General features: G+C 39.9%; 5 protein-coding genes across 19 annotated transcripts; 2 read left to right on the forward strand and 3 right to left on the reverse strand.

The window, feature by feature from the left end:
* The first annotated feature begins 1,265 nt into the window (after positions 1 to 1,265).
* LOC143212266 (uncharacterized) lies at positions 1,266 to 10,818 on the forward strand. Its single transcript, XM_076430880.1, has 3 exons — positions 1,266 to 7,662; positions 9,190 to 9,473; positions 10,007 to 10,818. Exons 1-3 carry the CDS (start codon positions 7,630 to 7,632, stop codon positions 10,212 to 10,214), a joined length of 525 nt encoding a protein of 174 aa, XP_076286995.1. The 5' UTR covers positions 1,266 to 7,629; the 3' UTR covers positions 10,215 to 10,818.
* LOC143212233 (uncharacterized) lies at positions 10,399 to 14,417 on the reverse strand. 6 transcript variants are annotated; one of them, XM_076430809.1, is made up of 7 exons: positions 14,056 to 14,417; positions 12,696 to 12,910; positions 12,398 to 12,616; positions 11,848 to 12,108; positions 11,398 to 11,790; positions 11,174 to 11,310; positions 10,399 to 11,095 (listed from the first exon to the last, which is right to left on the reverse strand). In XM_076430809.1, exons 1-7 carry the CDS (start codon positions 14,228 to 14,230, stop codon positions 10,858 to 10,860), a joined length of 1,638 nt encoding a protein of 545 aa, XP_076286924.1. In that variant the 5' UTR covers positions 14,231 to 14,417; the 3' UTR covers positions 10,399 to 10,857. The 6 variants fall into 6 exon arrangements, with proteins under 6 accessions (XP_076286924.1, XP_076286923.1, XP_076286927.1 ...); XM_076430808.1 differs by having other exon boundaries at positions 11,174 to 11,325; positions 14,056 to 14,416; XM_076430812.1 differs by lacking the exon at positions 14,056 to 14,417 and adding an exon at positions 13,433 to 14,010 and having other exon boundaries at positions 11,174 to 11,325.
* On the forward strand, positions 13,301 to 24,133 carry Mau2 (Mau2 sister chromatid cohesion factor). 10 transcript variants are annotated; one of them, XM_076430788.1, is made up of 9 exons: positions 19,292 to 19,423; positions 19,876 to 20,174; positions 20,445 to 20,624; positions 20,700 to 20,978; positions 21,055 to 21,301; positions 21,381 to 21,628; positions 21,707 to 21,912; positions 21,999 to 22,201; positions 22,319 to 24,133. In XM_076430788.1, the coding sequence occupies exons 2-9, from the start codon at positions 19,950 to 19,952 to the stop codon at positions 22,513 to 22,515; spliced, it is 1,785 nt and encodes a 594-aa protein (XP_076286903.1). In that variant the 5' UTR covers positions 19,292 to 19,423; positions 19,876 to 19,949; the 3' UTR covers positions 22,516 to 24,133. The 10 variants fall into 10 exon arrangements, 3 of the variants coding, with proteins under 3 accessions (XP_076286903.1, XP_076286904.1, XP_076286905.1); XM_076430789.1 differs by having other exon boundaries at positions 19,305 to 19,319; XR_013009653.1 differs by lacking the exon at positions 19,292 to 19,423 and having other exon boundaries at positions 19,464 to 20,174; positions 22,319 to 23,419; positions 23,496 to 24,133.
* LOC143212277 (NADH dehydrogenase [ubiquinone] 1 beta subcomplex subunit 1) lies at positions 18,216 to 18,676 on the reverse strand. The gene has a single exon (XM_076430890.1). It carries the CDS (start codon positions 18,532 to 18,534, stop codon positions 18,349 to 18,351), a length of 186 nt encoding a protein of 61 aa, XP_076287005.1. The 5' UTR covers positions 18,535 to 18,676; the 3' UTR covers positions 18,216 to 18,348.
* LOC143212261 (NADH-quinone oxidoreductase subunit B 2) lies at positions 24,134 to 25,776 on the reverse strand. Its single transcript, XM_076430874.1, has 3 exons — positions 25,617 to 25,776; positions 24,612 to 25,133; positions 24,134 to 24,527 (listed from the first exon to the last, which is right to left on the reverse strand). Exons 1-3 carry the CDS (start codon positions 25,639 to 25,641, stop codon positions 24,430 to 24,432), a joined length of 645 nt encoding a protein of 214 aa, XP_076286989.1. The 5' UTR covers positions 25,642 to 25,776; the 3' UTR covers positions 24,134 to 24,429.
* Between the last annotated feature and the right edge of the window lie 200 nt (positions 25,777 to 25,976).

Genomic DNA, 25,976 nt, shown 5'->3' on the forward strand with positions numbered 1-25,976 from the left:
CCCGACTGTTAAAACAGGTTCGAGAAACTCGGACTCGCGTTCGTATCGGCGATCTTGCGCGTTCATCGTATAAACGATTATGGAATTTCAATGTTTACATGCGTTTATGATTTTTTATTCGAGCGATCGATGCCCGAAGCGAAAACGAGTCGATTCGATCGACCGCTAATTGTAAATATGAATCGTTGAGATCGGCAACTGTTAATTTTTAATCGAAATTGAATGGAGATGGTCTATTCGACGTACGCTTCTAGAATTATTTTTACGTATTTAACAGTTGTATATTGAGATATTTATTTCACGACGAAGAGAATTTTAATGGAAACTCGTTGATTACGATTGTGTGTATGTCAGTTGAATTAAAAAGAAATTGTATCAAATATTACAGGAGGTTGTTTTATGCGACGGTGATCAGCGGAGATATTGGTTGTTTTCAATTTTCGCGATTGAAATTTCATGGTGGCGCATTGTTCGATGAGGAAACGTTGCGAGAACGTTTCTCGACGAGCAGGGGACGGTTCGCGATTGGTTCGGAGGGTTTATTGCGTGGCTGCGTGTCTGCCTGCGCGAGTGCCTGTATTTTTTTAATGCACATATCCGCGTATTTTTCCTAGATCGCCCGAGGCAAACAGATATTTATGAAACGCTGCGGCACAGTGGCGTTGGAACGGCTGGAACGACAGAGTGCGAGAGAGAGAGGGAGAGAAAAAGAGAAAGAGAAAGAAAGAAAGAACGTATGAGCGTGAGCGTGAGAAAGAGCGAAAGAAACCTTGAGAGCGAGAGAAGAGCGACAGAAAATGAACATAAGATTTCCTTTATTTTCATTCATTGTACGCAGTCGCAGTGTATGTAAGGAGAACAGAGTGTAATATAAAATTGTAAGTAATAGGAGAGATCCTGAATAATTTACTCGCGTCCTCGCAGATGTATGTATTCCGGAATGGTCATCGTTGTTTTCGAGGAAGGAGACAAAAACCGATAGAGCGTATAACAATGTCACACGAACAACGTGCACACACACCGCGCACGCACGAAAACATGCAGACGCAGAGAGACGCGGCCTGTCCAACTCTTTCGCTTGGTATTTCCTAAGAAAGTGATAATAAAAAGACTTGTGGAAATCTGTTGACGGTCGAGTTAATGCTACCGATATTCCACGGCTCTCTCGGTAACACGATTACCGACAGCTGAAACGCGAACTCGAATATAATCGTTAGACCGCGGATCTTTATGCAAAATAAGATTATTTCGCATTGATCGTGAGAAACAGGAATAACATAAAAATTTATTTCATCCCTTAACGACTTTGTTACATTGAAAGCAACATTGCAACATTCTTGAATGTTTTTAATCTTCTCCCATTTTATATTTCGCCCAATTTCTTCATAAACGCCGTAAAGATCCGCAGTCTAATAATCTTCAACGGGAAAATACCGAGTTCGAAAAATTCGCGTAAGCGCAAACAAGGCCGTACCCGTTTCTTTCCATCGTTGACGTGGACAGAGCGCAATCACGAAGACGATCGAGATATAGCGTTGAACGGACTCGATGAATCGGTGATTAGCTCTGTCGCAAGATCCACCAGCTGTCGATATATCGAGCATGTTGTCCTTTAAAGGTTACCGAAACGAGAGAAGATAGATCGATTAAAAGATCACAAGAATTCGCGGGAACATCGCTCGTGCAGGTCGACCGCGTTCAAATCTCTCGCGCGATCCGTTTTCCTGGCCGACTTCGCGCGATTTATCGCAGTCGGGTCACGGGATTCTTGCGCGAGATCATCGATCGAATCTCGAAAAAATTCATCCTTCTTACCGCTTCGAGTTCGTCGGTTCCTGGTATTAACCCTTTGCACTCGGTGCTATTTTAACTCGAAAATTAAACATTTCTTTCTCCAATTGATTGGTAGACTGCGGATCTTTACGCAAAATGAAAATGTTTTGCCTTGATTGTGCAGGAGTGACGTAAAAATTGATTTCATCCCTTAACGACTCTGTTACATTAAAAACAATGTTATAACATTCTTGAACTTTTTGAATCTTGTCCCGTTTCATATTTCACCCAGCCAATTTCTTCTATTCATTAGATATTAACATATCGAATAATGTAAACAATATTTTATTGGTATGTATTTTTATTGCGGTTGGTATTGAAAATTAAGCAGATCTTCCGACCTAGAATATTTCCATTCTCTAAATGTTGTCTCTAAATGTTTAGCAATTGATTAAATACCAACATATCTGGTAATGTAAACAATATTTTCAATAATGGTGCAGCAATTTTTACTGGCGCCTCAGCCACTCGAGTGCTAAGGGGTAATCCGAAAACCGAAATGCTCGTAGCAACGGCGGCGATCCCAGCGTCGAGAGAAATCCCACGCAGCTTGCGCGAAACGGAGAAAGGAAAATCCGAAGGGTGCCGAGCATCGAAGATCGCGAAGATGTTAAACTTACGCGCATTCATTTACATTAACAATTGCGCAGCGTACGAGCAAACACGAGAGGAACAATGAAAGCGTAAAAAACACGAGTCGTCGGATAGTTGTTACGCGTAAAAGTTAATTCGCGCCTAGAAAGTTTCTCCGACCGCTAAAAAGACAATTCTCTTGTGCTAATACTACGATATTGGCGAATCGTACGCATTATTTCGCGCTAATGCATTTGCATTCGGTGGTAATTGCTCGACGTAATCCGCGACGTAACTGCTTACTCGCTTCTGTCTTTCTCCGCGCGAGACGTTCATCTTTCTGCTTGTTTTCTAAAAAAAAAAAAAAAACGAGAAGGAAGAGTCACGGCTGATCGGTGAAATTGAATCCTGCCGGCAGACCCGTTGCCCTTCTCTATCCTCTCGATTCCTCGAATATCCAACTCGTAATAAAGAACGCGAGAAATCGATTGGTTCTACGAGCCGGATTCGTAGCTTTTGATCTCGCGACAGCTTTCTCCTTCGATGGGAATCCGTTTGTTTTTCGGCCCTTCGGCAAACGGATTTAGCGCATTGTGTGCCCGGCAAAATAGCGTAGAATATATATTTTTCAAAAAATCCTATTATATTTTTACTAAATGTTCGCCGTACGCGCTTCAACGAAACACTGTCCAACATTGTATAGAGATGCCAGGCCCCGGTGTACATACAATATACATATGAAGAAACGCTGAAAGGGTTGATTCCCTATTTTTTATTCCGATTTGTTTCATTTCACGATTTCATCGATGCAGTTCGGTATTGAATAAACCCCTGTTACATTTATCTTGAAACCTGTTCAAGAAACAATTCGAGCTATTATATCAAACGATTGCATAAGTTCGTGCCCGATTTTCAAAGATGTTGCAAACTGTACTGCATACAATTGATTAATAAAGCTGTATTCTTTCAAGTTTAACCGTTGAATTTTATTTTGCGAGTCGGGCAGGAATTTATGCAATCGTCTGATATTTTTACTAAATGTTCGCCGTATGCGCTTCAACAATACACTGTCCAATTGTATTGTGTAGAGATGGCAGGCCCCGGTGTACATGCAATATACATATGAAGAAACGCTATAAAAGGCGTAATTCTCTATTTTTTATTCCGATTTGTTTACCCCGGGGAAATCTCGGTCAGCGGTGCTCGTCCTCGAAAAGTCAGGTGTAATTCACGGCGCGTGGAATGGTTGCCTGCGCCGATAACGCTGGGAATCGCGGCGATAACACGCGGTTGTTCCCCGAGTCTCGGAGCGAGACCGAGTCCTTTCTCCCGACTCAGCCATGCATCGGCTGCGTCGCGGGTTCCGAGCTACGATCCCCGTTCGATTACGAAATCGTTACATCGTACGGACGATCGGTATCGTGCGACCGATGCCTGGGACACCGGTATCTCGATACCGAACAGCCGGCGCTCGATCGGAGACGCGCGGCGAGGCCGTAAATTGAGACGCGACCAGGTAAGTAGACAGAACACCTCGCGGAATCCAGGTAAGATCAGACGCACCGGGCATCCTTCGCTTCTGGCTGTCTCCTCGAATCAATTATATACTTTATAATCTCGCGAGGAGCCCATTGTGTCGCGTGCACAGTGTACGCGATCGACAATCCCGAGCAAACAACGCCGGAGTGATAAATCGCTCGCGATGACTCGGGAAGTCGGTCTCCTTCTCGATTCCGAGTCCGAAGTTTACGTTAGAACACGACAGTCAGGTTTCATTAATTGTCTGACTGTTGAACCGGCAATCATGAAAGGTTTGCAAAATTAAATTCGTTCGTTTATGCGTCTAGCATGCGAATTTCCTGCGTTTAAGACAAATCAGGAGTTTAACGCTAAACCTGCCAAGCTTTAAGAGTAGCCGCAACATGTTGCCTTGTACAAATAACAAGATTAAATTTATTCGAACCTTGTGCGATTCGTATTATACAGGGTGAGTCACCAAACGTTACCACCTCAAATATCTTTGTTGTTTCTAAAGATACGTAAAATATGGTAAGGACAAAGTTGAATGGTACAATGGGGCTGACACGATGCAAAAAAAAAATTTTGTTTTTATGTCATTTTTTCAGAGATATGAAGGTGACCTTCATTTTTTTAAATGGAATGAGGTATTTTTTAATACATCAATCGATGCAGCTGGACATTCGTTATAATAAAGTACTAACCTATGTATGTCGAAAAGTTATTAGTTCAGGAGATATTTCAATTTAAATAACTCTAAAATACCATTACTGTCGTACTACGACGTCAGTGTTTACTTACTTATGTAACGTCTTATCACGACAGTAATGGTGTTTTAGAGTTATTTAAATTGAAATATCTCCTGAACTAATAACTTTTCGACATACATAGGTTAGTACTTTATTATAACGAATGTCCAGCTGCATCGATTGATGTATTAAAAAATACCTCATTCCATTTAAAAAAATGAAGGTCACCTTCATATCTCTAGAAAAAATTACATAAAAACAAAATTTTTTTTTTGCATCGTGTCAGCACCATTGTACCATTCAACTTTGTCCTTACCATATTTTACGTATCTTTAGAAACAACAAAGATATTTGAGGTGGTAACGTTTGGTGACTCACCCTGTATTTATTTAAGAGGATAGTCTCGTTTCCAGGATTGTAAGGGTGCGTGATGCGCCTCCTCATTTCTCGATAATGCAAAGATGGGGGTTTTCAGTATAAATCTTGAAAAAGATCCAAACTATCGAAACGTTGATTTTGTTTGGCAAGTAGCAAAGTTGCTTTGTAATTCGTAATAAACGATCGAACCGTTGCGCCGAAAACATTTAAAAATTTATTATCGGCAAATACGATCGATAGAAGAAACATATATACCGTGTATGCATGTATTAGTTTTCGAAATCGTCGATTCCAAGCAAGCGGCACGTTCGACCAGCGACCGGTGCGCCGTCGGCGTTAATTACCTCTCCGCGACAAACGTTACAAGTGAAAAACATGGGAATCACGATGATCCACGACGTACTAGTCAACGGTTTTCTAATATTAGCTTACGTATAGCTCGAATGCGACCCGAAGAGCTCGTTCGACGAGAGCCCCGCGTTGTCCCAAATCCAAGAAGAAGGCACTTTCCGATAGAATTGTGCTCGCCGATCGATCTCTGGCCCTCCGCCAAAGTGATCGCGAGAGACGGAGGACGACGAACCTTCGATTTGGTCGTCTTCGCCTAGCTCGCCACAATCACGAGGAGCTTAAACGCTCCTACTAAACTACTCGAGGGAACGATCAGTCCCTTCTCTCTGTTCCCGTGTGAAGTATCGAAAAGAAAGAGAGAAGGAGGAAGAACGTCAACGACCGTATCACGCGGACAAGTTCCATTATTCGAGTTAAGCTGACAACCCGACTCTAACCTGGTAAAACCATGGTACAATGAGTCCTCGACTTACGCGGATTCGTTTCACGCAGAAAACCAATTCCGAACTGTGAAATTCGTATTTTGATTGGCAGAACGGGAGCTTTGTCGGTAGGTTGTAGGTTGTAAGTACATAAACTTTAAGTGTTTATATCTTTAAAACTATTGAGTAACTACACCTAATATTTTTCATACATAATTAGGGATCCATATACACCACCATCTCACAAAAAATTATGAAAATCGAAGTCGGACACTTGGGGTCCTTCCCTAGTTAGGTGTGCAAGGGATAATGGTGTCTCCTGGTCTTGAGTCAGGCCTCTCTGCTTTGCAGTCGCAATCGTAGGTTGTAAAACGATACGGCACGATCGTTAATGACTTTGATCAGGACATCCCGTAGGTAGCAGCGAGCACGTTCAGTCGAAGCAAGAAGGTATCGTCGTCGGGGTGGGATCGACGCTGGGCAAGAATCGAAGCGTGGGCGAGCCGCGATCTCGATCGATCGCGACCGGGACGAAAGGGATCTCTTGATCAGCTACCGGGCACGGAATGCGAGTGGGTTCGGTGTGCGAAAGGACGGAATAAAAGGGTAAAATGTCATCGTGACTCTGTTCTACCTAGGAAAGAGCAAACGCATCCTATTAGCGGTTCAGAGATCGCATTGTTTGCCCGTGTGCCCTTAAACGAGCGAAATCTCATCCATCGTAACGACGTTGGCCTTTGAATCGCGTGCCAAACGGATGGCGATAAATCCAAGCGCCGACTTCATGGCTCGCCGAAGAAGATACGTTCGCATACGTTCGCATACGTGCATACGTGAAGACGAGCTTGCGCGATCTGCGAGCTGTGAGACGCGGCGAGCTAGGGTCCGAGACGGTGTCTCCCGAGTAATTCATCGAATACGTCCGACACACTACGATTCTCGGAGATACGCAACGATAAGGCCGTTCGCCGGTCCCAACATGGAACGCGATGCGTTCGTACGGTCTTCCGTGGGATATATTTTCTATCTTATACCTTATACATACGTACCGCGATGGCACCGAATCGAGACGCGTCCGTGGAATCGCGTTCCATTGCCAAGTTGACGTGGCAATCTGGGTCTTGCGATTCCAAAGTCAGCTATTAGCGAATCTTCCATTTTCTTAACGTCTGTATCCCTGCTCGGCCACTCCGACCTCATGTCCCAGTTCAATCTGAAAATATAGTATCCTTTAATATACAAAATATTTTATAAATCGCCTCAAATGTGTTACCGATCTCTAAAATCGGAAATGGGAGAGAAAGATCATAAAATGTTTGCTTTAATTTTTCCGAAAATTCTAATCCTCTTATTAAATCTTTTTACAAAATAGAAAGACCTAGATATGTATAAAACGATGCACAACTTTAGTGAACTAAATTTCAAGTAGTCAGATAAGGGCCAATGCGGTGGGTTTCGCGTTCAACGAATATTTCGTAAGTCAGACATTCCCAGATCTGTCTGCCGATGGCAGAAGGCGAAGAGATTTAAAAAATGGGAGCTGCAGAGGAGCGCTCATGGGGAGGGAATGGATAGGATGTTTCCGATCCCTCTTGAGAATCGGTCGCGAATCAGGGGGGGAAAAAACCGTCGTCCTTCTAGTCGGCGGACACAGTATCGGGTATATAAAAGCTCGGTGAACGATCGAGCAGAGATGTTGTTACCAGCTTCTGAAATCCATCGATTGCGTCGCGAATCGAGCAGTCGCGAGTGCCTCGAGGGATGCCATTTCGTGTGTCGTCAGTGTGACCGATCCTCTGGCGACGATGACGTCTCGCAGAATTGTGTCTCGATCACTGGTACGTTCCTGAATCGACGAATCGCGTTTGGACTACTCGTTTTCGCGAGTTTTTCGAACGTGGCTCTCAGCGGGGGCTGATACCGATGACTCTCCGAAGAAACACCCTCGAACCAGTTTCAACCTCGAGATATTCGGTTGATCGAGGAACTGAAACAGAACGTTTGTGCGCACTCTCTTTAGGAATCCAATCTCTGATTGCCATTTTCGATCCTCTCGATTCGCGGAGCCAGTGTTCAACCGTTAATCGAAGATTACGACTCGGTGACACGATCGGATAAAGTGCAGAAACGGAGAAGAGGAACGGTACCGTGCTTATTTCGCAGGATTCGCAACCAATTGCCCTTATTTGTAACTGTTCGAGTCGAAGGGGGGAAAAGGATGGTTAATCGTGACGCAATAGAGATTATTTCGAACGGTCGTCGTCTCGGGGACTCGATAAAGTAGAAAGTATCCTTTCAATTTAGCCATAGTGTTACATGTTTACGCGGAAGATTCGCCGACAGCAGGCGATCCTGGTATGCGTACACGGTCTGTCGGTCGAGAGGTCACCGAGCCACGAAAGAAACCACCTCGGGCGAACAGCGTCTTCGTTCGTTGCAAAGTTACGTCTTCGCGGATCAGATGTACCATATCTACCCGCGACTGCGATCTCACCGTCGTGGAAAAGTCCGAAACCCATTGCAAAACGCGACATTCCGCATCCACGAGGCAATCGCTAGAAAACGGGTTCTCTTATCACCCTCGAACGATCGGCGACACTTCTTTTCAACCCTCGCACGTTCCTCGGGTCCAGTCGAATGAAATGTTCCTCGTTTTTTCTCCGTTTCACAATTCAAGAAATTCTGCTCGCTTTTTATCGATCCTTTCGTTTCTGATTACGAACGTTCCATCTAATTTTCTAGCAACCAGCCTCTTTAACCCTCCATTAAGGGGGTAGACTCGTTTCTAGGATTTCAAGGGAGCGGGATGCAATGATAGGGTTTTTCAGTAGTCAAAAGCGCTAGATCAAAGATCAATCTCTTACAAGGCGTAATTTGCATTATTTGGCAGCATTTAGCTGTCGCAGCTTTATGAAAATAGCTACATGCGCAGCTTTATTTATTAGATTGATCTTTTTAAATTTCTTAGAAAGGATTCTCTAAAAGGATTTTTTAAAGAGAGACCCCCATCTTTGCATTGTCGAGAAATGAGAAGGCGCATTCCGCACCTTGCAATCCTGGAAACGAGACTTCCACCTTAACGAGGTGACTTTCTAGATAGTAACGTTTTCATATTGTCATACAAACTCGACAAGTAGAGGAGGGAAATTTTAGTTACAACGAACACGGCCAGACGATCGTTGAAACCTTTTCATGCGGTCTGAAAGTTCTTATCGTGGATTTGGTAGGAGCTGTTCGACGAAGTAGAAGTACGACGAGTTCGGTCCAAAATTTCGTGCAGTTCGATTGAACTTTTCCCGAGTCTATCGACTCTCGTTAGGTCTGATAGGAATTTTAACCGGACGAATCGACGCGTGTCCTCGCAGGTCCTGTGGCTGGTGGTCCTGTCCGCGTGCTGTTGCGCCGGCGACATCCTGTCTCCGGATCAGAAGGCGCCTCCGTTCGCGCGTGGTTCCGGCGGGCTGATCCTGAACACGCCGCTGGAGGACAACAAAGCCAGGAACCGACCGATACCGAGCAGCCCGGCCGCCGGGGATGAAGTGCAGAGGGAGGAGACGGAGACGTACAAGGAAGTGGACGGAGAGCTAGTGCGAGCCGTCAAGGGTAGCTTCTCGTACAAGAGTCCCGAGGGTCTTCCGATCTCCGTCAAGTGAGCTTTCTTTTTCTTTGCATTCGTATTTCCCGCGAACAAGAGTCGATCGAGGCCGAGGATTTTCTCAGTATGATGCAAGTCTTCGAAATGCCGTCCCATAAATGTTTTTTCTTTCGAATAACATTGCGGTAAGGTTGCCGACGATATGGTTCCTCTCAAAAAAATTTATTTTTATAATTAACAATAACTTTGGCCGACAACGATTTTAGTCGACGACAGTATTATCCGATAGTAACATTGGTTCTAAAGATAGTGCTGACATCTTTTTCTTTAACTATTCTGCACTGACACTCTTTTACTTTTGTATAAACACATAATTATTACACTATAAGAAGATGGATGCAATCGGTTGAAGACGTTGTCGGCAAAAGTTATTATCGGTCAAATCTGGAGTCGGTGAAACCTGTGTCGGTGATTTTCATGGGACCCGCTAGGAAAAGTTTGTGCCTCTTATCGATTCCTAAAAAACCGTTGAGATATAAATGAAGTCTCTGGTCTAACAATAAAACTACCGGATGGTTCTATCGAAGGTACGAGGCCGACGAGAACGGAAACAGAGCGAGCTTCAAATTCGGCACCGGCGAACCGGGAGGTTTGGGTAAACCCGGCCCTTCGGGGCCGAAGAAAGGACAGAACGGGTCAGGATCAAAGGGATCAAAGGGACCGAATGGATCGAAGGATAAAGCGTACCTTCCGCCCAACAAAGATGTCGACAGAAGCTACTTGCCTCCGAAATAGTAACCGCTCCGCTTTACTGAAATCGCGACGCGATGTACATATACAGTCGGTGGAAAAGACACGGAAACCGTACTAGTATAGCAATTCGTTAACCCCTTGAACTACGATTTCCCTGATATCCGCAACGCTTAGGACTTCCATGTACTTTGTTTCTTAATTTTCCGAAAGAAAAAGAAAATTGATATTGTTTGTGTATTCGTATATTTTCGTTAATGGTTAAACATCTGTAACAGAAAGATATTATAGGACAAGGGGCTAACGATCCAAGGATCTTCTTCAGGAGCATCAAGCTGTTCGCTCGGTAGAATTGTACAAAGCCTGTAAACACTTAGCTGATTAAATTAATAAACGATGCGACTCCATGACTTTTGTACACAGTACGCAATAAAATATATTTTTCCACACATGCCAATGTTCCTCTTAGCAATCTGTACCGTCGAAATCTCGTAGTCCAGTCAGCGCGTTACATTTTCATTATTTACATTTCATATCTTTTCGCTTCAGATAACTCTTAGAAAAATATAAGAATACTGGCGAGCTGAGATTTCGGTACTCCGCATTATAAAAAACTTTTATTATTGCATAATCAAATATTTTTATAACACGTTCGTTACTTAAAATATTGGTCGATTGTCGTCGGTGTTCATTTCTCGGAACCACGGTAAGTGGAATAACCGAACGGGCTTAATAGTAAAGGTATGTGATAATGTCCGGCTGGATCCTTCACGTCGAACACAACTTCGATGAAAGGATACATGGTCGCTATTCTCCTCAACGTGAAGTACTTGTCCACGTCGAAATGGATCTTGTATCGTCCGGCTGTAAAACTGGCTCTAATGCTATCCACTAAATCTACGCATCGTCCGTTCGGAGAAGTATTACTGAAAATAAACACGACGTTTTAACGGTGAAACTATTTGCCCCTGATATAATTCGTTTAAAAATCATTCGAGATATACCTTTCATTTAAAAAGGTCCATCGACCGTCCATCAGTTTGTACAGACTAACTTGTAATCCTCCGACTGGCAATCCTTTGCTCGTGTCCACAACGTGCGTAGAAATTTGAGGTTTCTTCGACGTCGAAGATCTAACAGACTTTAAAACCGTAGGCTGAAATGCACGACAGTGCGAAAAATAAAAGATGAATCAACTGAATATTTTCATCAACTCGTGATACAATACCTTTTTCGGCGTTTGATAACTAGTACCCGCCACAGCCGTTTGCTCCTTGTTTATCGAAATGGGTTTGGGCGCGTCTCCCGCCTGATTAGCTGCAATTGCAGGTTTCCTATCAGCTAGTAACACCGTGGGAAGTTTATTCTTGATTTTACTCAGGACATACTGAGTACCAGGTTGGAAAGTACCACCTGACAAAGTTAGGGTTTTACCACCCGACGTTAAAGTAATCGTTTTATTTTGCGCAGGAGCGATCGGTAGACTGTTCACCGGTTGAAGAACTCCTATCGTGTTGGTGGGCGATGCTATCGATGAATTAATTTGATATGATGTCGCGCCTAAAATAGGTAACGGGCATGCTACCAGTATGTCCGAATCCACCTGATGTTTCTCGTCGTGCTGAAAACAAAGCGGACCGCTAGATTTCACGCGTAAACATTTGTTTGCGACGCTCACCATTAATCTGCTAGATTTCCTATCAGTTTTACTCTCGGATTGTAGAATGGTTTCACCATTCTCGCACGACTCCTTCTGCGATTCCTTGTTTGAATCTTCCTCGTCGGATAGGAGCGCCACAACCTGAATCTCGGAGCTGCTGTGATCCTCCGACTCTACCACCATTTCCATCTGCACATTTCCATCGTGATTCTCTGGCTCCTCCAGATATTCGCTTTGCATTTGATCCATCGCATCCGCTAGAGGATCTTCAGTGGTATCCTAATCAAATCGAGTTACGATTTTAGTTATGAACTCGTCTATTAAGGGGGTAGTCTCGTTTCCAGGATTGCAAGAACTTTTCAGTAGTCAAAAGTGCTAGATGAAAGATCAATCTAATTATGCTTCCAAACGTAAAAACAGGACTCTTGAAGGAGACTAAAGTCTAGATTGATCTTTGAAAAACTCCATCTTTGCATTATCGAGAAATGAGAAGGCGTATCCCGCATCTTTGCAATCCTGGAAACGAGTCCCTACCCCTTAAACCATTCAAAAAAATTCGAGTAATCACGCAAACTTCCACTCGCTCCATTTTGATCTTTTTCGTAGAATGTTTAACATCCTCGTCCTCCTCCATAGACATTTGTAAATGCATATTTTCCTCATCATCGTCGACATCATCCACATCGCCTTTGATGTGCGTTTCATCCAGCTCGTCGTCCGTTTCCAATCTTTCGACAACGTATTCTACTCCCTCGTCGTCCACTTCGGTTTGAATGGTCTCACATGCCTAATGACAATAGAAATCATTATAGCCTGTTAAAGTTTTTTTAGATAGTTTGAAACTCAACAAACTGAATAATACAGACATCAATTTCGCTGATCTCTACTTCAACTTCCTCTTCTCCATTTAACTTTTGGGCAAGAGCCTTCTTCTTTTCTTCTGCCTCGTGCAACAGAGCTGCTCGCTGGTGCTTCATGGTACATGTGTGCTTCAATAGAGATAGTCGATGGGCATGCAAGTTTTTCTTGCAGTACATGCAATAAGCACGCGTCACTTGAAAAGGTACAGATGTTAACCATCCTGCGAAATATATTTCATCGAGTGTATACATAATTGTTACTGAGCATACTTTACATAGGGTATTGTATTTACAATATTATTCATTCGTAGAACAAATGTTTCCTCGAAATAAAACAAGCGAAAAAGAACTAAACTCGTGGTTCTACGTTACTTAGAAAAAACCGGCTGTAAAACATGAAAATATAACGGATAAAATAACGTTAGATCTATTTATAGGTTGTGTAAATATAATTTTCATTCTCACTTCGCTATGAGGTTTCCTTCATTTCTATTTACAATTCGGTCCGATATATGTATAGCAACGGTACATTGGTACATTACATATACATATGTACATATATAGGTACTACATATGCGAGTGTCGCTATTGTATACCTGGTCCTAACGCGAAGCGAATTAAACAAAGTAGCAAACAACGAACGTACCGCGGTGTTCACATTGATTTGCAATTTCGCGCCTTCTCTGCCGAATAATCGGTAGCCTACCATCCAAAATGCGACATTCCACTAAACGTGTTCCTACCGTATGGTGATATCTACTCGGCCGGCCATCGAATTACCCAGGAGCACCTTTACTGGTGACTTATTAACGCTAGTAATATGGTTCGACATGTAACAACACAGTGTCCGGTGATGTCACGTCATGTGCGTTCACGCGATGCTGGGCTATTCTAATTTTTCGAGAGCCGAGGAACGAGTCTTGACGAATTTCGCCCGTTCCAGTTTCACACGAACGAAATAGAAACGACCGATGGCGTGGAGACGATACAGTACGGAATTAAGAAAAAGCGACGAAAATACTGCCATGGTTATCCACGAAAACATTCTCGAGAGAGCCCGTGTAAGATGCCCATCGATAGTCGATCTAAATATTCGATAAAAGAAGAGGTACCTATCGGTTGTTACGCGGGTTGCGTGCTCTCTAAAAATAATGAACTGGCTGTAAGAACGAAAGTGTCGTTGCTCAAGGCGATCTCAATGATGTTGCACGTTGCTTTTAGTATACGATTAGAACGTGTAGGTATGTGGTCTGCGTGGCAGAATTCACACAAGCAACGGCAATGTTTGTCATTTATCGACGGATGGCTCTGAGAAACAGCTATATAACATACGGTAATGGTTACGGTAACGATAACGAGCTGATACCTTTAAAATCGGGCATTTGCTCCCACTCTTTTCTATATCTCTGCGTGTAGACGCGCGTTTTAGCATGGCTAATTTTCCCTGTAGGGGTAAGCCGCTGACCCGTTGGCGATAGGAGACTGGCGTGCATCACAGTCTCCGGGCTCGTGATCATATCCAAATGGTTCTTCGTATCCATCGCTGTCGAACGCGAGCAGACCGATTTGAAATCGCCCGGATCTCAAAATACCCAAAATCGTAACACGAAATCACTAAATAGTTTTTTCCACGATCAAAGGGGGAGGGGGCACGCGACGAGTCGCCGAGATCCTCACCTAGCCTAGTACCGAAGTTAACTCCCTAGCAATGGCGGACAACTGCAACACTACAACAGTACGCGCTCCCCTCTAGCCCCCTCCGCTATCCGGGACCGAGTTGCGAGTTGCGAGAGTTACCTCAAATTACAGGGACGTATCAATCCCTCCCTGAGGCCCCCGGCTTTCCACACGTATATTTATTCATTTTCTCTTACAACACGAGAATTTCATGAGAGATCTCGTCGATTTCATAAACTCTACTTATTTTTCATATTGTTACTAATATTATGCACACCGCATAAAGGGCTGTGTGTACACATATGAATATTAAACATTTTTCTTCTCAAGGTGAAATCATTTATCATCGTAATCTTTTGCTTCCGCCGACCCACAGATACTGGAAAATATATATCTTCCGAGTCAATCGAGTTTATTTAAATTGATTCTTAGACAATAATTTATTATAATTTAACATGATACTTTATAATTTATTGTTTACGCGGCAGTAATTATTCCAATTGCGTTAACTCCATATGCTGTTCATACGTACGACACTGTACTTCGATAGGGATACGTAATAATTGCTTGAATCGATATGCGCGCGCATTCTAACGAGAGCTTCGCATTAGGCGGGAAAAATAACAAATGATTCTAAAGAGAAATTGTGTGGATTCTCTCACCTCGGTCAGAAAGTTGAAAATATTTATTGAATATTTCTTGTACGAACTAGACAATTTAAATGCGAACAAACCGAATACAATGCTGGAATAGTGTCCAACATATACTTCGAAAAGTCATGAACGCCATCTAGAAGGCCCCGAATTAATGAATCAATAGTAGCGCACCCTTTACGAAAGAATCAGGTAATATATAAATTAGGGGAAACCTTTTAACTAATTTAAAATATTACAGATGACGAAGTATGTGGAAAAATACAATCGTAGTTCTAGTTATTTTCAAGTTCTATAACCCTATAACCCTTTCTTCTTCTGCCGTTCAATGCATTCTTGCAAACAGAGTAGAACATATTTTTATAATCACCAGCGTCTCCATAGTTTCATATTTTGCTAATAGAATATAATAGAATATAATAGAATAAAAGTTAGTAAAATATATATAAAAAAATTGAAAATATACTTCCCACGAATGGCCCGACAAATAAAAAATGTAACTTTTTTAATGCACAAGAAGCTCTTTACAATGATTATATGAATTTATTATGTATGTTTCTTAACCGTATCGTTGTTAATATAATTTAAATGATATAATTTAAAGAATATTTTTTTGAACAGCAGTAGCAGTACTCTACGTAATCCGTGTAAACTTGTAATATCACTAGCAATGTGCAGTAATATAAAGCTACCTTTGCTCTAGAAATAGTACCAGTCAAATTATTTAAAAATACAACACACAACAACGCTACAATGTTTTGATACGCTGTCGCGGAATATATTTTGGCATTGTTTGTTCGAATTCCTATTACGGTGACACAAAGAACCATATGACTTTTTCAGGAATGTAACATAACGCTAGGTTATGCACTAGGAATAGCAGACTCGCGAAACGTGTGATCATGGTCCCATTTATCTCATATTTTGTACAAGTTGTTCTGCATGCGTAAATATGAATGCTTTCTTCAGCTGGACGAGTTTTCTTACAACAATTGTGAAGGAGAGTTCTACTGGGGTTAATTCCAAACGGTTACGGTACTGTCGCATGGAAAATGAACCAAACAAAGACTAGTCACGTGACCGAATCCATCGCCATGTTGCTATCTATGTGCACACTCTCAAATGGAATTTATGTACATGTAGTCGCTGCCTTTGCGTGTATAGATCACGGCCAGCGGCGTGGTCAGGTTAGTCAGGTATACAAACACACATTGCCGCACAAAATACAAAACAAGACAAGGTAACTGACTGAAAGATTTGTTTGTACCGTAGAATGAAAGCACACGTAACAAGTGGATTAGATTTAATATTGTTGGCGAAATAATTATTCAACATTTTTGTGACATTTAGAAGAAGTGACAGTTGAAAAGTTAACGTATCACATCGTAACAGATATGCCGCTATTATTCGAACAAAGTATTATTTGTTAAAACAAGTATCTTGTTTGCTGAAAATTATGTGTATAACTTTACTGACAAAAATACACTGAACGAACTACTTACTTAACAATTTAAACAATGAAGCCAGCAAAATACAGGGTAGAAGCTTTTATTATACCTATGTGCATCAATAACAATACAAATTTTATTTCAAGTGACACTCGCGACGAGAGATCACAATCAAACAGTGTTAGTAAAGTAACTGTTAGCATTGAAAAGACTGAAGCAACCTGTCTTGAGAATAATACAAACAATTCGCTCACCATAGAAGAGGAGAGCATTCAAAATGCAAAGAACTCTATAACTCTTGAGAGGCTCACAAAAGAGAATCGGAATACATCTAGCAATTTTGATTGTTCCCCTCAGAATCTTGAAACGAAATACAAGGCATCGTATAATACTAGTTTCGCTTCGAAAATATTTGACAAAGTTGAGAGGTTGTCGCCGATCGATGAACAGAACGAGGATACAGAAGAAAAAATAACAGATCTGTGTTATCACGGATGCAGAAATGGATGTTCTGCTGTCGTACCAACTCCACAGGAAGTTAGCGAAGAAATATTTAAAGAGAATTGGCTTCAGAAGTTGGAAAATATCAAACAGAAAGAAGCCAAACTGATTAACAGAGAAGTAATTTTACAGTATCGTGAAAGAGCATTGACTAAGAAAGAAGACGAACTAAGAGAACTGGAGTATCAATTAGACAATATATTAGAGCAATTGGATTTGGAACTTAAAAAAACTAAGCATATACACGATTTAATGAAAATATCTATTATTAACATAGGAAACATATGTAAGAATTTGCAGGAGAAAAGAAGCAGTGGAAGTTCGTCTTCGTCTTCTGAGCATAGCATATCCGATGGAAAAAGATATAGGCAGAGGCCGACTATCAGAAGCTCAGCAACTTTAAAATCTTCTAGTTCTAGAATAGTTTCTAGCAATTCCAATAAAATAAAGAGACCTGCAAAAATATGTTACGAAGATTTAGATACCACATTGTCCGCGGACATAGGAGATTCATCTTTTGTTCAAACCTCGCAGAAATTTAATCCAGAATTATATAAAAAACCGTATGCGTTTACAAGGTCGGCCAGCGAACGTCGTGGAAAGTATCAAAGTAAAGGAAGCAGCACAAATCTTCAAGCGAAGAACTTGACCAGTATTTGGGAAGTTTTTGAAAAACCTGCTGAAATGGAGCAGGAGAAGGTGTTACAAAGAGTAACAAAAAATATATCTGTTTCACAAGATAAAAGTACAAAATTTCAGAACTATGGTCTTATAGATGATAACATAAGTACGATTAACACAGAGCATAAAATTGAAAATGAGAAAAAATATTCTTATCTGAATTTAGAAACAGGGAGCAAATTATGCTTGCATCAAAGACTGATGAAAAACTCGAAAGACAACAGACCGGTATCTTGGAGCGAAGAAAATAACGAATGGTTACAGAATAAACGAAAAGCTTACATGACAACACCAAAATTATCAACAAAAGACACAGAAGATAAAGAGAACCATAAATGTAATACCAAAACCGATAAAACTGAGAAAGTTTCAAGAAAGAATGACATTAAAAATAAAATTCTTACTATATTTCGCTGATGTCCCGCTGATATGGAAACTGAACAATAAAATCGTAAAATTTGTAATTGTATACCATTGGTTACTTGTTACAACAAAATCGCATGTATATTGAAATATTTTGTAGTGTTTTTGTAGAAATAAAATTGTATTTCATTCTATCAATGAGATTTGTAATTTATGATTACGTTAGAACGTGTTTATTTTACTGTACAGATTACGTAAGCATGTAATAACATTGTAATAACTTCAGAAGCTTAAATACCCCCGATGAAGTTGCAAAACTATTACATTTTTAAAAGATTATGGCCAAGATGGTGGCTCTCCTGGTTTCAGTTCCCTTCCAAACAATGCTGACTTATCTCGAAACCGAGTCATTCTTAATGATTCTGATCTATCGATGTACCATCCAACTGTACCAAAAACTCCTGCTCCAGCGAACAGCATAATGTACACTTTTATATAACTGCGTAGAAGTTCAGCCGACATTTTCGTTTTCAAACAGTAATTTTTCTTTGGCTACTTTCTTCTTCCACTCTTGGGTATGACTCCAATCTGCATAAACACAACCCAAGAAGAAAACCGGGAAAACGACGCTTGGCCAATACCGTTTAATTAAACGTGTGATATCGATTGCCATCAAGCTAAAACATAAAATTGCCATTGTAAGCTTAAGTTTGATGCGTGCAACATTTTGTAGAACTGATGTTTACATAATACGTATCCTTTAATTGCATCTAGAAAGCAAAAAATACTTAAAGTTTAATAATAATTTTGCGTTTACGAAATTAAATCTTTCTTTGAAAGAATTACCTAATTTTATTTTAATATAGCGGTTATGAACTCTATGTAAGAAAGAAATAGAGTTTTGCGGTTATAAGAATCACCGGAAGAGTACGATAATTATAACTAATGGAATGTAATAAGACTAAACACTACATAAGTAACAGTAAACAGATTTACCATTTCTAAATGTACAATTCGAAAGCGGTAGTAAAATATGTGCGCGATATTAAATGCTACAGAGTGACGTAATCGAATACAGCCATATATATATAGGCAATAGGGTATAGCGCCGCACCACGGCACCACAGTGTGTCTGTGATGATAATCTCCTCAGTGGCCTTCTGCATCGATGAGATACCGATGTGGTATGGTCGCTGTTTCGTGGTAAAAGCGTGCTCTACGGTGCGCCTAGGAGCTGTTCCGTGCTAAGCGTGAGCGTGCCAGAAAGTGGTGGCAACTGGTGGCAAGTCAGACCCGGGCGTGAGCACGTGAGCACTCTCTTATCCTCTCTGATAGAATTATTTGACTGCAGTTACTTTGTTACATTCAATTACTTGCATAATTCTATGTGCTCCTATTTTTTATATTCCGAGTGAGTTTACAAAATATATTAGATCTATGTATATATAATACCCTCTCTCCGAGTCAGAGAAACAATAATTTCCCTAAGTAGTTCAGTTATATCTGGTTATATCCTGGTTACATCTGATGCATAACGAATCTATATATATCGAATACAGTTTTTTTTACCGTTATGTATCAAAATTATTAATAATGAACAATGTCGTGGTCCACCTAAATTGGTTTTGTTCGCGCGGTGTTAACGGTTCGCGTTTGCTAACGAGAAACCTTTAAATACATGCGCAAAAAATGCGTAGCAATAATGTAGAAATTGTCGTGTTACATATACATATGTATGTAAACATTACGCAACATAGCGGTTTCCAGGGGAAACGCATTCGACGGGGCACCGCGAAATTGTAAACCGTGTCGTGATCACGGTTACCCCGTTTAGGACAGTGATACAGTTTTTATTGTGTTTAGTGACGAGAGTTCTTGGTTACGAACCAGTGACCGTGTGTTATCACGGCTGGAGATTTTGCTTGTGAAATGTCAAAATGGCGTCTTCGCAGGACGCTTGGTATCTGTCGTTATTAGGACTAGCAGAAAACTTTCGAACGTCGAATCCGCCGAATATTAAATCGTGTATACAGTGTTTGCAAGCGGTTTTCAATTTTAAGCCACCCCCAAGGGTCGAAGCACGTACTCATCTTCAGCTTGGTAACATCCTCCTTACGCATACCAAAAACATCGATTTGGCGCGGTCTCATTTAGAACAAGCGGTCAGTCTCAATATTATTTATATTATAATCACCTACATTCAGCATTCTTCAGCGTTGTCTTTGATTATCACCATGTATTTCTTGTAAATTTTCCTATATTTTCGTTAGCGGCGATTCTAACCTTTCTTTTTATTTTGGTACCATCGGTAATGTAACGTACGGTGATTAAAATGCATTTGTTGTGTCAGTGAATCTACTGAAATAATAGTTAAATATATCGTGATAATAATAATAATCCCAGTTTCTTTAATAATTCGCATTGAATTTCAGTGGCGTTTAAGTCAAAACATAAATACTTTCGACGATGTTAAGTTCGAAGCAGCAAGTGTAGTCGCAGAGCTATATGAACAACAGCAACAACCAAATCTCAGTAAGCCAATATTAAGGAAAGCTATAGAACTTTCGCAGCACAATGTGTATTGGCATTGTAGACTTATTTTCCAACTCGCAGTAAGTATTACATGGGTACAACTAAATTTATAGGATAATTTGAAAATCGAACTGATCTCGCATTCTTTGTTTTAGCAAATACACGCGTCGGAAAAAGATTTTGTAGCAGCAAGTAGTTTGCTTGCTGTAGGTGTTGATTACTCTCATATTAGTAATGCGAGTTATACGAGAGTTTTGTTCTTATTGAGCAGGTGTATGCTTTTATTAATAGACAAAAAATTTACCGAAGTTCATCCTCTCTTAAATTCGGCGGGTCATCATGTAGAAAATTGGCAGGGTAGTCCACACCAGAAAGAATATTTAAAAGTATATTTTTTGGTACTTCAAGTTTGCCATTACTTGATGGCAGGCCAGGTGAGTAACTACCAGAGTTTTGTCATTATTCAGAGAAGAATCGTTTGATAATCATAATTGTTATTGTTTTCGACAGGTGAAAAGCGTTAAGCCTTGTCTGAAACAATTACAACAGAGTATACAAACTATAATGTCTCCTAGTTGGCCAGCCGACGAAGTAGTTACAGGCTCGAATATTGGAGATATGTTTATATGGATGCCAAAGGACCATTTATATGTTTTGGTATATTTAGTAACAGTTATGCATTCAATGCAAGCTGGTTACATGGACAAAGCTCAAAAATATACGGATAAAGCATTAACTCAAATTGAAAAACTCAAAAGTAAATATAGTATAAATGTGTACGTTATGTTCCATTATGATTTCAAACCGAATGTGATCATCGTGAACTCTTTTTACAGATGCTGATAACAAACCTATACTTTCGGTTTTTCAATTAATGTTGTTGGAACATATAGTGATGTGTCGACTTGTAATGGGAAATAAAAGCGTAGCACTAGCAGAAATTTCACAAGCATGTCAACTTTGTAGAACCCAACCTAGGTTACTTCAAGGTCATAGGCCACAATTACATGCTTTATTAGGGTTATATGCAATGTCAATGAATTGCATGGAGGCTGCAGAAGCTCAGTTTACGGCTGCTCTCAGGGTAAAATTATAATCACGAATGAAAACGATTGTATCTATTGTTTGAGGGATAATTTATATACACTGTTATTTTCTTTAGACGTCACAAGAGCGGGAGCTTTGGACTTTCGCGAACTTAAATCTGGCAATAGTATACCTAAGAACTAAAAGAGATACTGAATTAGGTGCATTGCTAGAACGAATAAATCCCGAATCTTTGCCATCCCACTCGCATTCTTTAAGAGCAGCGGCGTATTATGTTCAAGGACTTCAAGCGTTTTTTGGAGCTAGATACAACGAAGCAAAGTACGAATTTATACGTTACATCAGTACCAATAATGTATTATTATCAATTATTATAATTATCGAGATGTGTGTGAATTCAATTTTAGGAGATATCTTCGAGAAACGTTAAAGATGGCCAATTCTGAAGATTTGAACAGACTTACCTCGTGTAGTCTTGTACTTTTGGGACATATATTTCTTTCTTTAGGAAATAGCAGAGAATCTATGAATATGGTCACGCCAGCGATGCAGTTAGCTTCAAAGATACCTGACGTTCACGTACAACTATGGGCTACTGCTATCCTAAAAGGTATGTGTCTGTTTGGTACATATAACTAAAAAAATATACGTGTATTATACATATAATAACTACACATGTTACCAATAAAAGCACGGAAATGTTGACAGCGATGTTTCTGTTTGGCAGATCTTTATAGAATTTGTGGAGATCCGAGTCGCGAAAGTGAAGCGTATCAAATGCATTGTAATTTTTCACAAACGTTGTTGAAAGATCATTTTCAAAGTACACAAATGGGTGAGCATTCCCTCATACAGTGGACTGATGGGCCAGTGCCAGCCTTACCAAGCAATCCACCACCTTCCACATCGCAAGCCATCCTTTAATATTATTCAAAATTTCTACATTTAACGACTGTAATTTGAAACGTGTAACATATTTTGATGAAGCACAGAAACGTGCCAGGTTTGTACAATTTTATTGTTTAAATCACAGAATGAACAACAATAAATCAAAGAACACTAGTGGTACCGATAGATGGAAAATGAAAAAGAGCCTGCCTGAGCTCTGTTACATGGAAATTAACTATCGCACCGCAAAAGAGTAATGATTGGAGTCGCAATCAGAATTGAGGATAAGGAATTTTTAGTTATTTACTATGGCTATCCACAGAATCGGTGTTTATCATTCAAATCTTTTCAGGTATCTGTAAATCATAGATTTTCATTTACAGAGTTTCATAAAAAGATTCTATATTATACATAGATTTGTACAATTTATTGTAGTTGTTTTCTACGTCACAGAGGATATGCAAGAGATGAACATATGTGTATAGAACTTTTATATATTTTATTATTTTGTATATTGTAAATTATATCTCAAACTTCTTTGTTTTCCTTTTTTTTTTGTATTGTATATCTGCAAACTGAGAAAAGTAGAAAACAAAAATGGAAAAAACGACAGCATTAATGCCGAGATTGTCGGACCAGGACACGTTAAACGGGAATTAGACATTTTGTTGACTTAATTGTTACACCGTCGCACAAAACATTTTCGAAACCAAGCTTGACCTTAATTTATGCTGTAAAGATAGTAGCTTTCGTTGTAACAAGGCATGCTTGTATTGAGAGGTATATTTAAAAGTACGCCGTTACGTGTTAATGATGTTCTTCAAGAAATGACACAATGCTCTTGGCTGGATTTAATTCTTCTTTTACATATCATTTGCTCTCTAGAAAACAAATTGTACCGTATGCGATGCAGCAGGCATAGGATATGATAAAACGAAAGGTAACATTAGTATTTTACGATCATACGTTGACTTCATTTGCATACGTTTTTAAATTTAGAACTCCTACTTTTTCAGATTTACGTATCACATTGACAAATATGTCTGCATAATTGGCCTTTGAAACAATTCGAATCTAATCTGTTGTAGCATGAAATTGTGATCGATTTATATCTCAAATCTAATTACCAAAAGTCAAATTTGTATCCGATTAAAGGTTTTTGTAAATCTTTGAAAAAAAGAAGGAAAATCGTCAATAGAACAATGATTATATTTCCAGCGTACTGTGCTCTTCAATGACCAAAGTAGGCGTTTAAATTCAGGCTGTGGACATAATAGACGTGTATGTTCATAAAAAAAGTATACTCTTGCACATGAACATAAAACGAAGTAATAGGTACAATACAATAAGTCGCCGGGTGACTTTCTTTTGTTACAGAAGTACTGTACCTATTGTATGCGTGGTGCGTATCAGTTGATGTGTTTTTATTAAGTAATGTATGTATGTAATGTATAATTAAAATAAACAGAATGGTAATTAGTATTAGATAGAGCAATATATAAAGAAGAAAAAATAAAGGGGCCTTAATATGTGGTAAGCTAAATGGCAAAGATGTTCTGCCTAACTCTTTGCTTTGTTTAAACTAAGATATTGTACATATTTTAAATAGTGAAGATAATAAAGAATAAAAATAATGAAGAGAGAATATAATTAATTACATGTCTGTAGAATGATGTTTTATTACTTTTTTTTTATGCGTTATTACAACCATAGTTATTGCTCCCTTGTATTTTACTTAATATTCTTCTCTTGTTAAAAATGATAGCAGCGTGCTTGTGAGATGGATACTTTCATTTCTTGGGAGTTTGTATGACTTGTAAATGCATGAGAAGAGTTTCAGTTACTATTGTAATCAATTTATAATAACAATGGTTTACCTTAATTACACTTCATATTTTAATAACGAAATTCTTTATACATGATTTGCTACGGAACTCAGGTACATTTACATTACTTCCTATACCAAAGCTGAGCTGTCTGCATACGCTTGATCTTCTTCTGTAACTGTAGTATACCGTACATCAAAGCTTCTGCTGTTGGGGGACATCCTGAAGTGTTGTTACATGCACAAATACAGTTATAATCTTTCCCATAGATAAATATGATCTTAAACGTATATTAAATTATATTACCTGGCACATATATGTCCACAGGTATAATTCTGTCGCACCCTCTGACAACAGAATAACTATAATGGTAGTAGCCTCCACCATTGGCACAGCTTCCCATTGAAATGACCCATCGTGGTTCAGGCATTTGATCGTATATTCTTCTTAAAGCTGGAGCCATTTTGTTTGTTAATGTCCCAGCAACGATAATAACATCGGACTGTCTCGGAGAAGCTCTGAATACTACTCCGTATCTGTCCATGTCGTATCTGGGCGCAGCGATGTGCATCATTTCAACTGCACAGCAAGCCAGACCAAATGTCATGGGCCATATCGAATTTTTGCGTCCCCAATTTAAAAGGTCATCTAGTCTGGCCATGGCATATTCTCCTACGCCATGAGTATTTTGAAATGGGCTGTAAGGCTTCCTTTCTTGTTTTTCTGGTAGATTAGCCACAGTCCTGGTTTGTGACGTCAAAGCCGCAGGACACCCTGACAGAGCTGCATTGTTGCGAATCAGGGACAATAGGCCCTGATTCACAGTGGCTAAAAATTAAAGCAAAGCTGTGGTGCATTTAAAATACTATAAATTGAATGATTTGCATTGATCCAATTATAATTAGTTTGTAACAGAGTTCTTCATTTTTATTGAGCATATTATGGTATCGTAATATTTACAAAGGTCAACTGCACAGAGGCATTGTTTTTTTAATATCGTGGAGAGCTGATTTTAACGTTAGAGGTTATGAAACATGTTGCAATAGTAACATAATGCAACGGTCTGTGTCAACAACCAAAAATTGTAAAGTTAATTTAGTTTATTCGAGTTAGTGCATCTTATGCAATACAAACTGTTCTATAGAATCCAGCGCAAAGTAGATATGCGATGAAACATGTATAGAACTCATATCTGCGTTCACGATAAATCGAGCAAAACGAATAACGAATTATTACACTTCTATGTCAATTGATATTTTCGCTTGACGAATAAAATTGCAGATTGTGAAAATCTGTTGTGGAAAAACTTACGCGAAAACATAATAGAACGCAGCATTTTCAGCCCAACGAGACACACTCACGTCACGGAGTGGTCTGCTTTACTGTGATTCTGCGCACCCGCACTCGCACTCCGCACCAGTGCATTGGATCGTCTATATCGGGCAAATATTTAAAGAACAATTTCACTGACGATATGGATTCAAATCATGTGGTAATCGAAATTCTATGAATAAATAACCTATTACATTTGGCTACATCTATTCTCGTTGGAGATGGAGTAAATAAATAGTAGCTTTACTTCATTAGAATTGAACAGCCGGTGTTCGTCGATTTTGGCGCCACGTTTCAATTTTAAACTTGGAAGTATGGTAATGATCATTAGTAGACTGC

Source organism: Lasioglossum baleicum, chromosome 9 (genome assembly GCF_051020765.1).
Source record: "Lasioglossum baleicum chromosome 9, iyLasBale1, whole genome shotgun sequence".
NCBI lineage: Eukaryota > Metazoa > Arthropoda > Insecta > Hymenoptera > Halictidae > Lasioglossum > Lasioglossum baleicum.

Coding starts and splice junctions, on each gene's coding strand:
- LOC143212266 (XM_076430880.1), top strand. CDS start 7,630: ATGACGTCTCGCAGAATTGTGTCTCGATCACTG. Junction 7,663..9,189: donor GAATTGTGTCTCGATCACTG/GTACGTTCCTGA, acceptor GTGTCCTCGCAG/GTCCTGTGGCTGGTGGTCCT. Junction 9,474..10,006: donor GGTCTTCCGATCTCCGTCAA/GTGAGCTTTCTT, acceptor GTTCTATCGAAG/GTACGAGGCCGACGAGAACG.
- LOC143212233 (XM_076430808.1), bottom strand. CDS start 14,230: ATGGATACGAAGAACCATTTGGATATGATCACGAGCCCGGAGACTGTG. Junction 12,911..14,055: donor GCAAATGCCCGATTTTAAAG/GTATCAGCTCGT, acceptor TATATTTCGCAG/GATGGTTAACATCTGTACCT. Junction 11,791..11,847: donor GGAAATCTAGCAGATTAATG/GTGAGCGTCGCA, acceptor CTTTGTTTTCAG/CACGACGAGAAACATCAGGT.
- LOC143212277 (XM_076430890.1), bottom strand. CDS start 18,534: ATGTCGGCTGAACTTCTACGCAGTTATATAAAAGTGTACATTATGCTG.
- Mau2 (XM_076430788.1), top strand. CDS start 19,950: ATGGCGTCTTCGCAGGACGCTTGGTATCTGTCGTTATTAGGACTAGCA. Junction 20,175..20,444: donor GGTCTCATTTAGAACAAGCG/GTCAGTCTCAAT, acceptor ATTGAATTTCAG/TGGCGTTTAAGTCAAAACAT. Junction 20,625..20,699: donor GACTTATTTTCCAACTCGCA/GTAAGTATTACA, acceptor TCTTTGTTTTAG/CAAATACACGCGTCGGAAAA.
- LOC143212261 (XM_076430874.1), bottom strand. CDS start 25,641: ATGCTGCGTTCTATTATGTTTTCGC. Junction 25,134..25,616: donor GCGTTCTATTATGTTTTCGC/GTAAGTTTTTCC, acceptor TTTAATTTTTAG/CCACTGTGAATCAGGGCCTA. Junction 24,528..24,611: donor TGTGGACATATATGTGCCAG/GTAATATAATTT, acceptor ACAACACTTCAG/GATGTCCCCCAACAGCAGAA.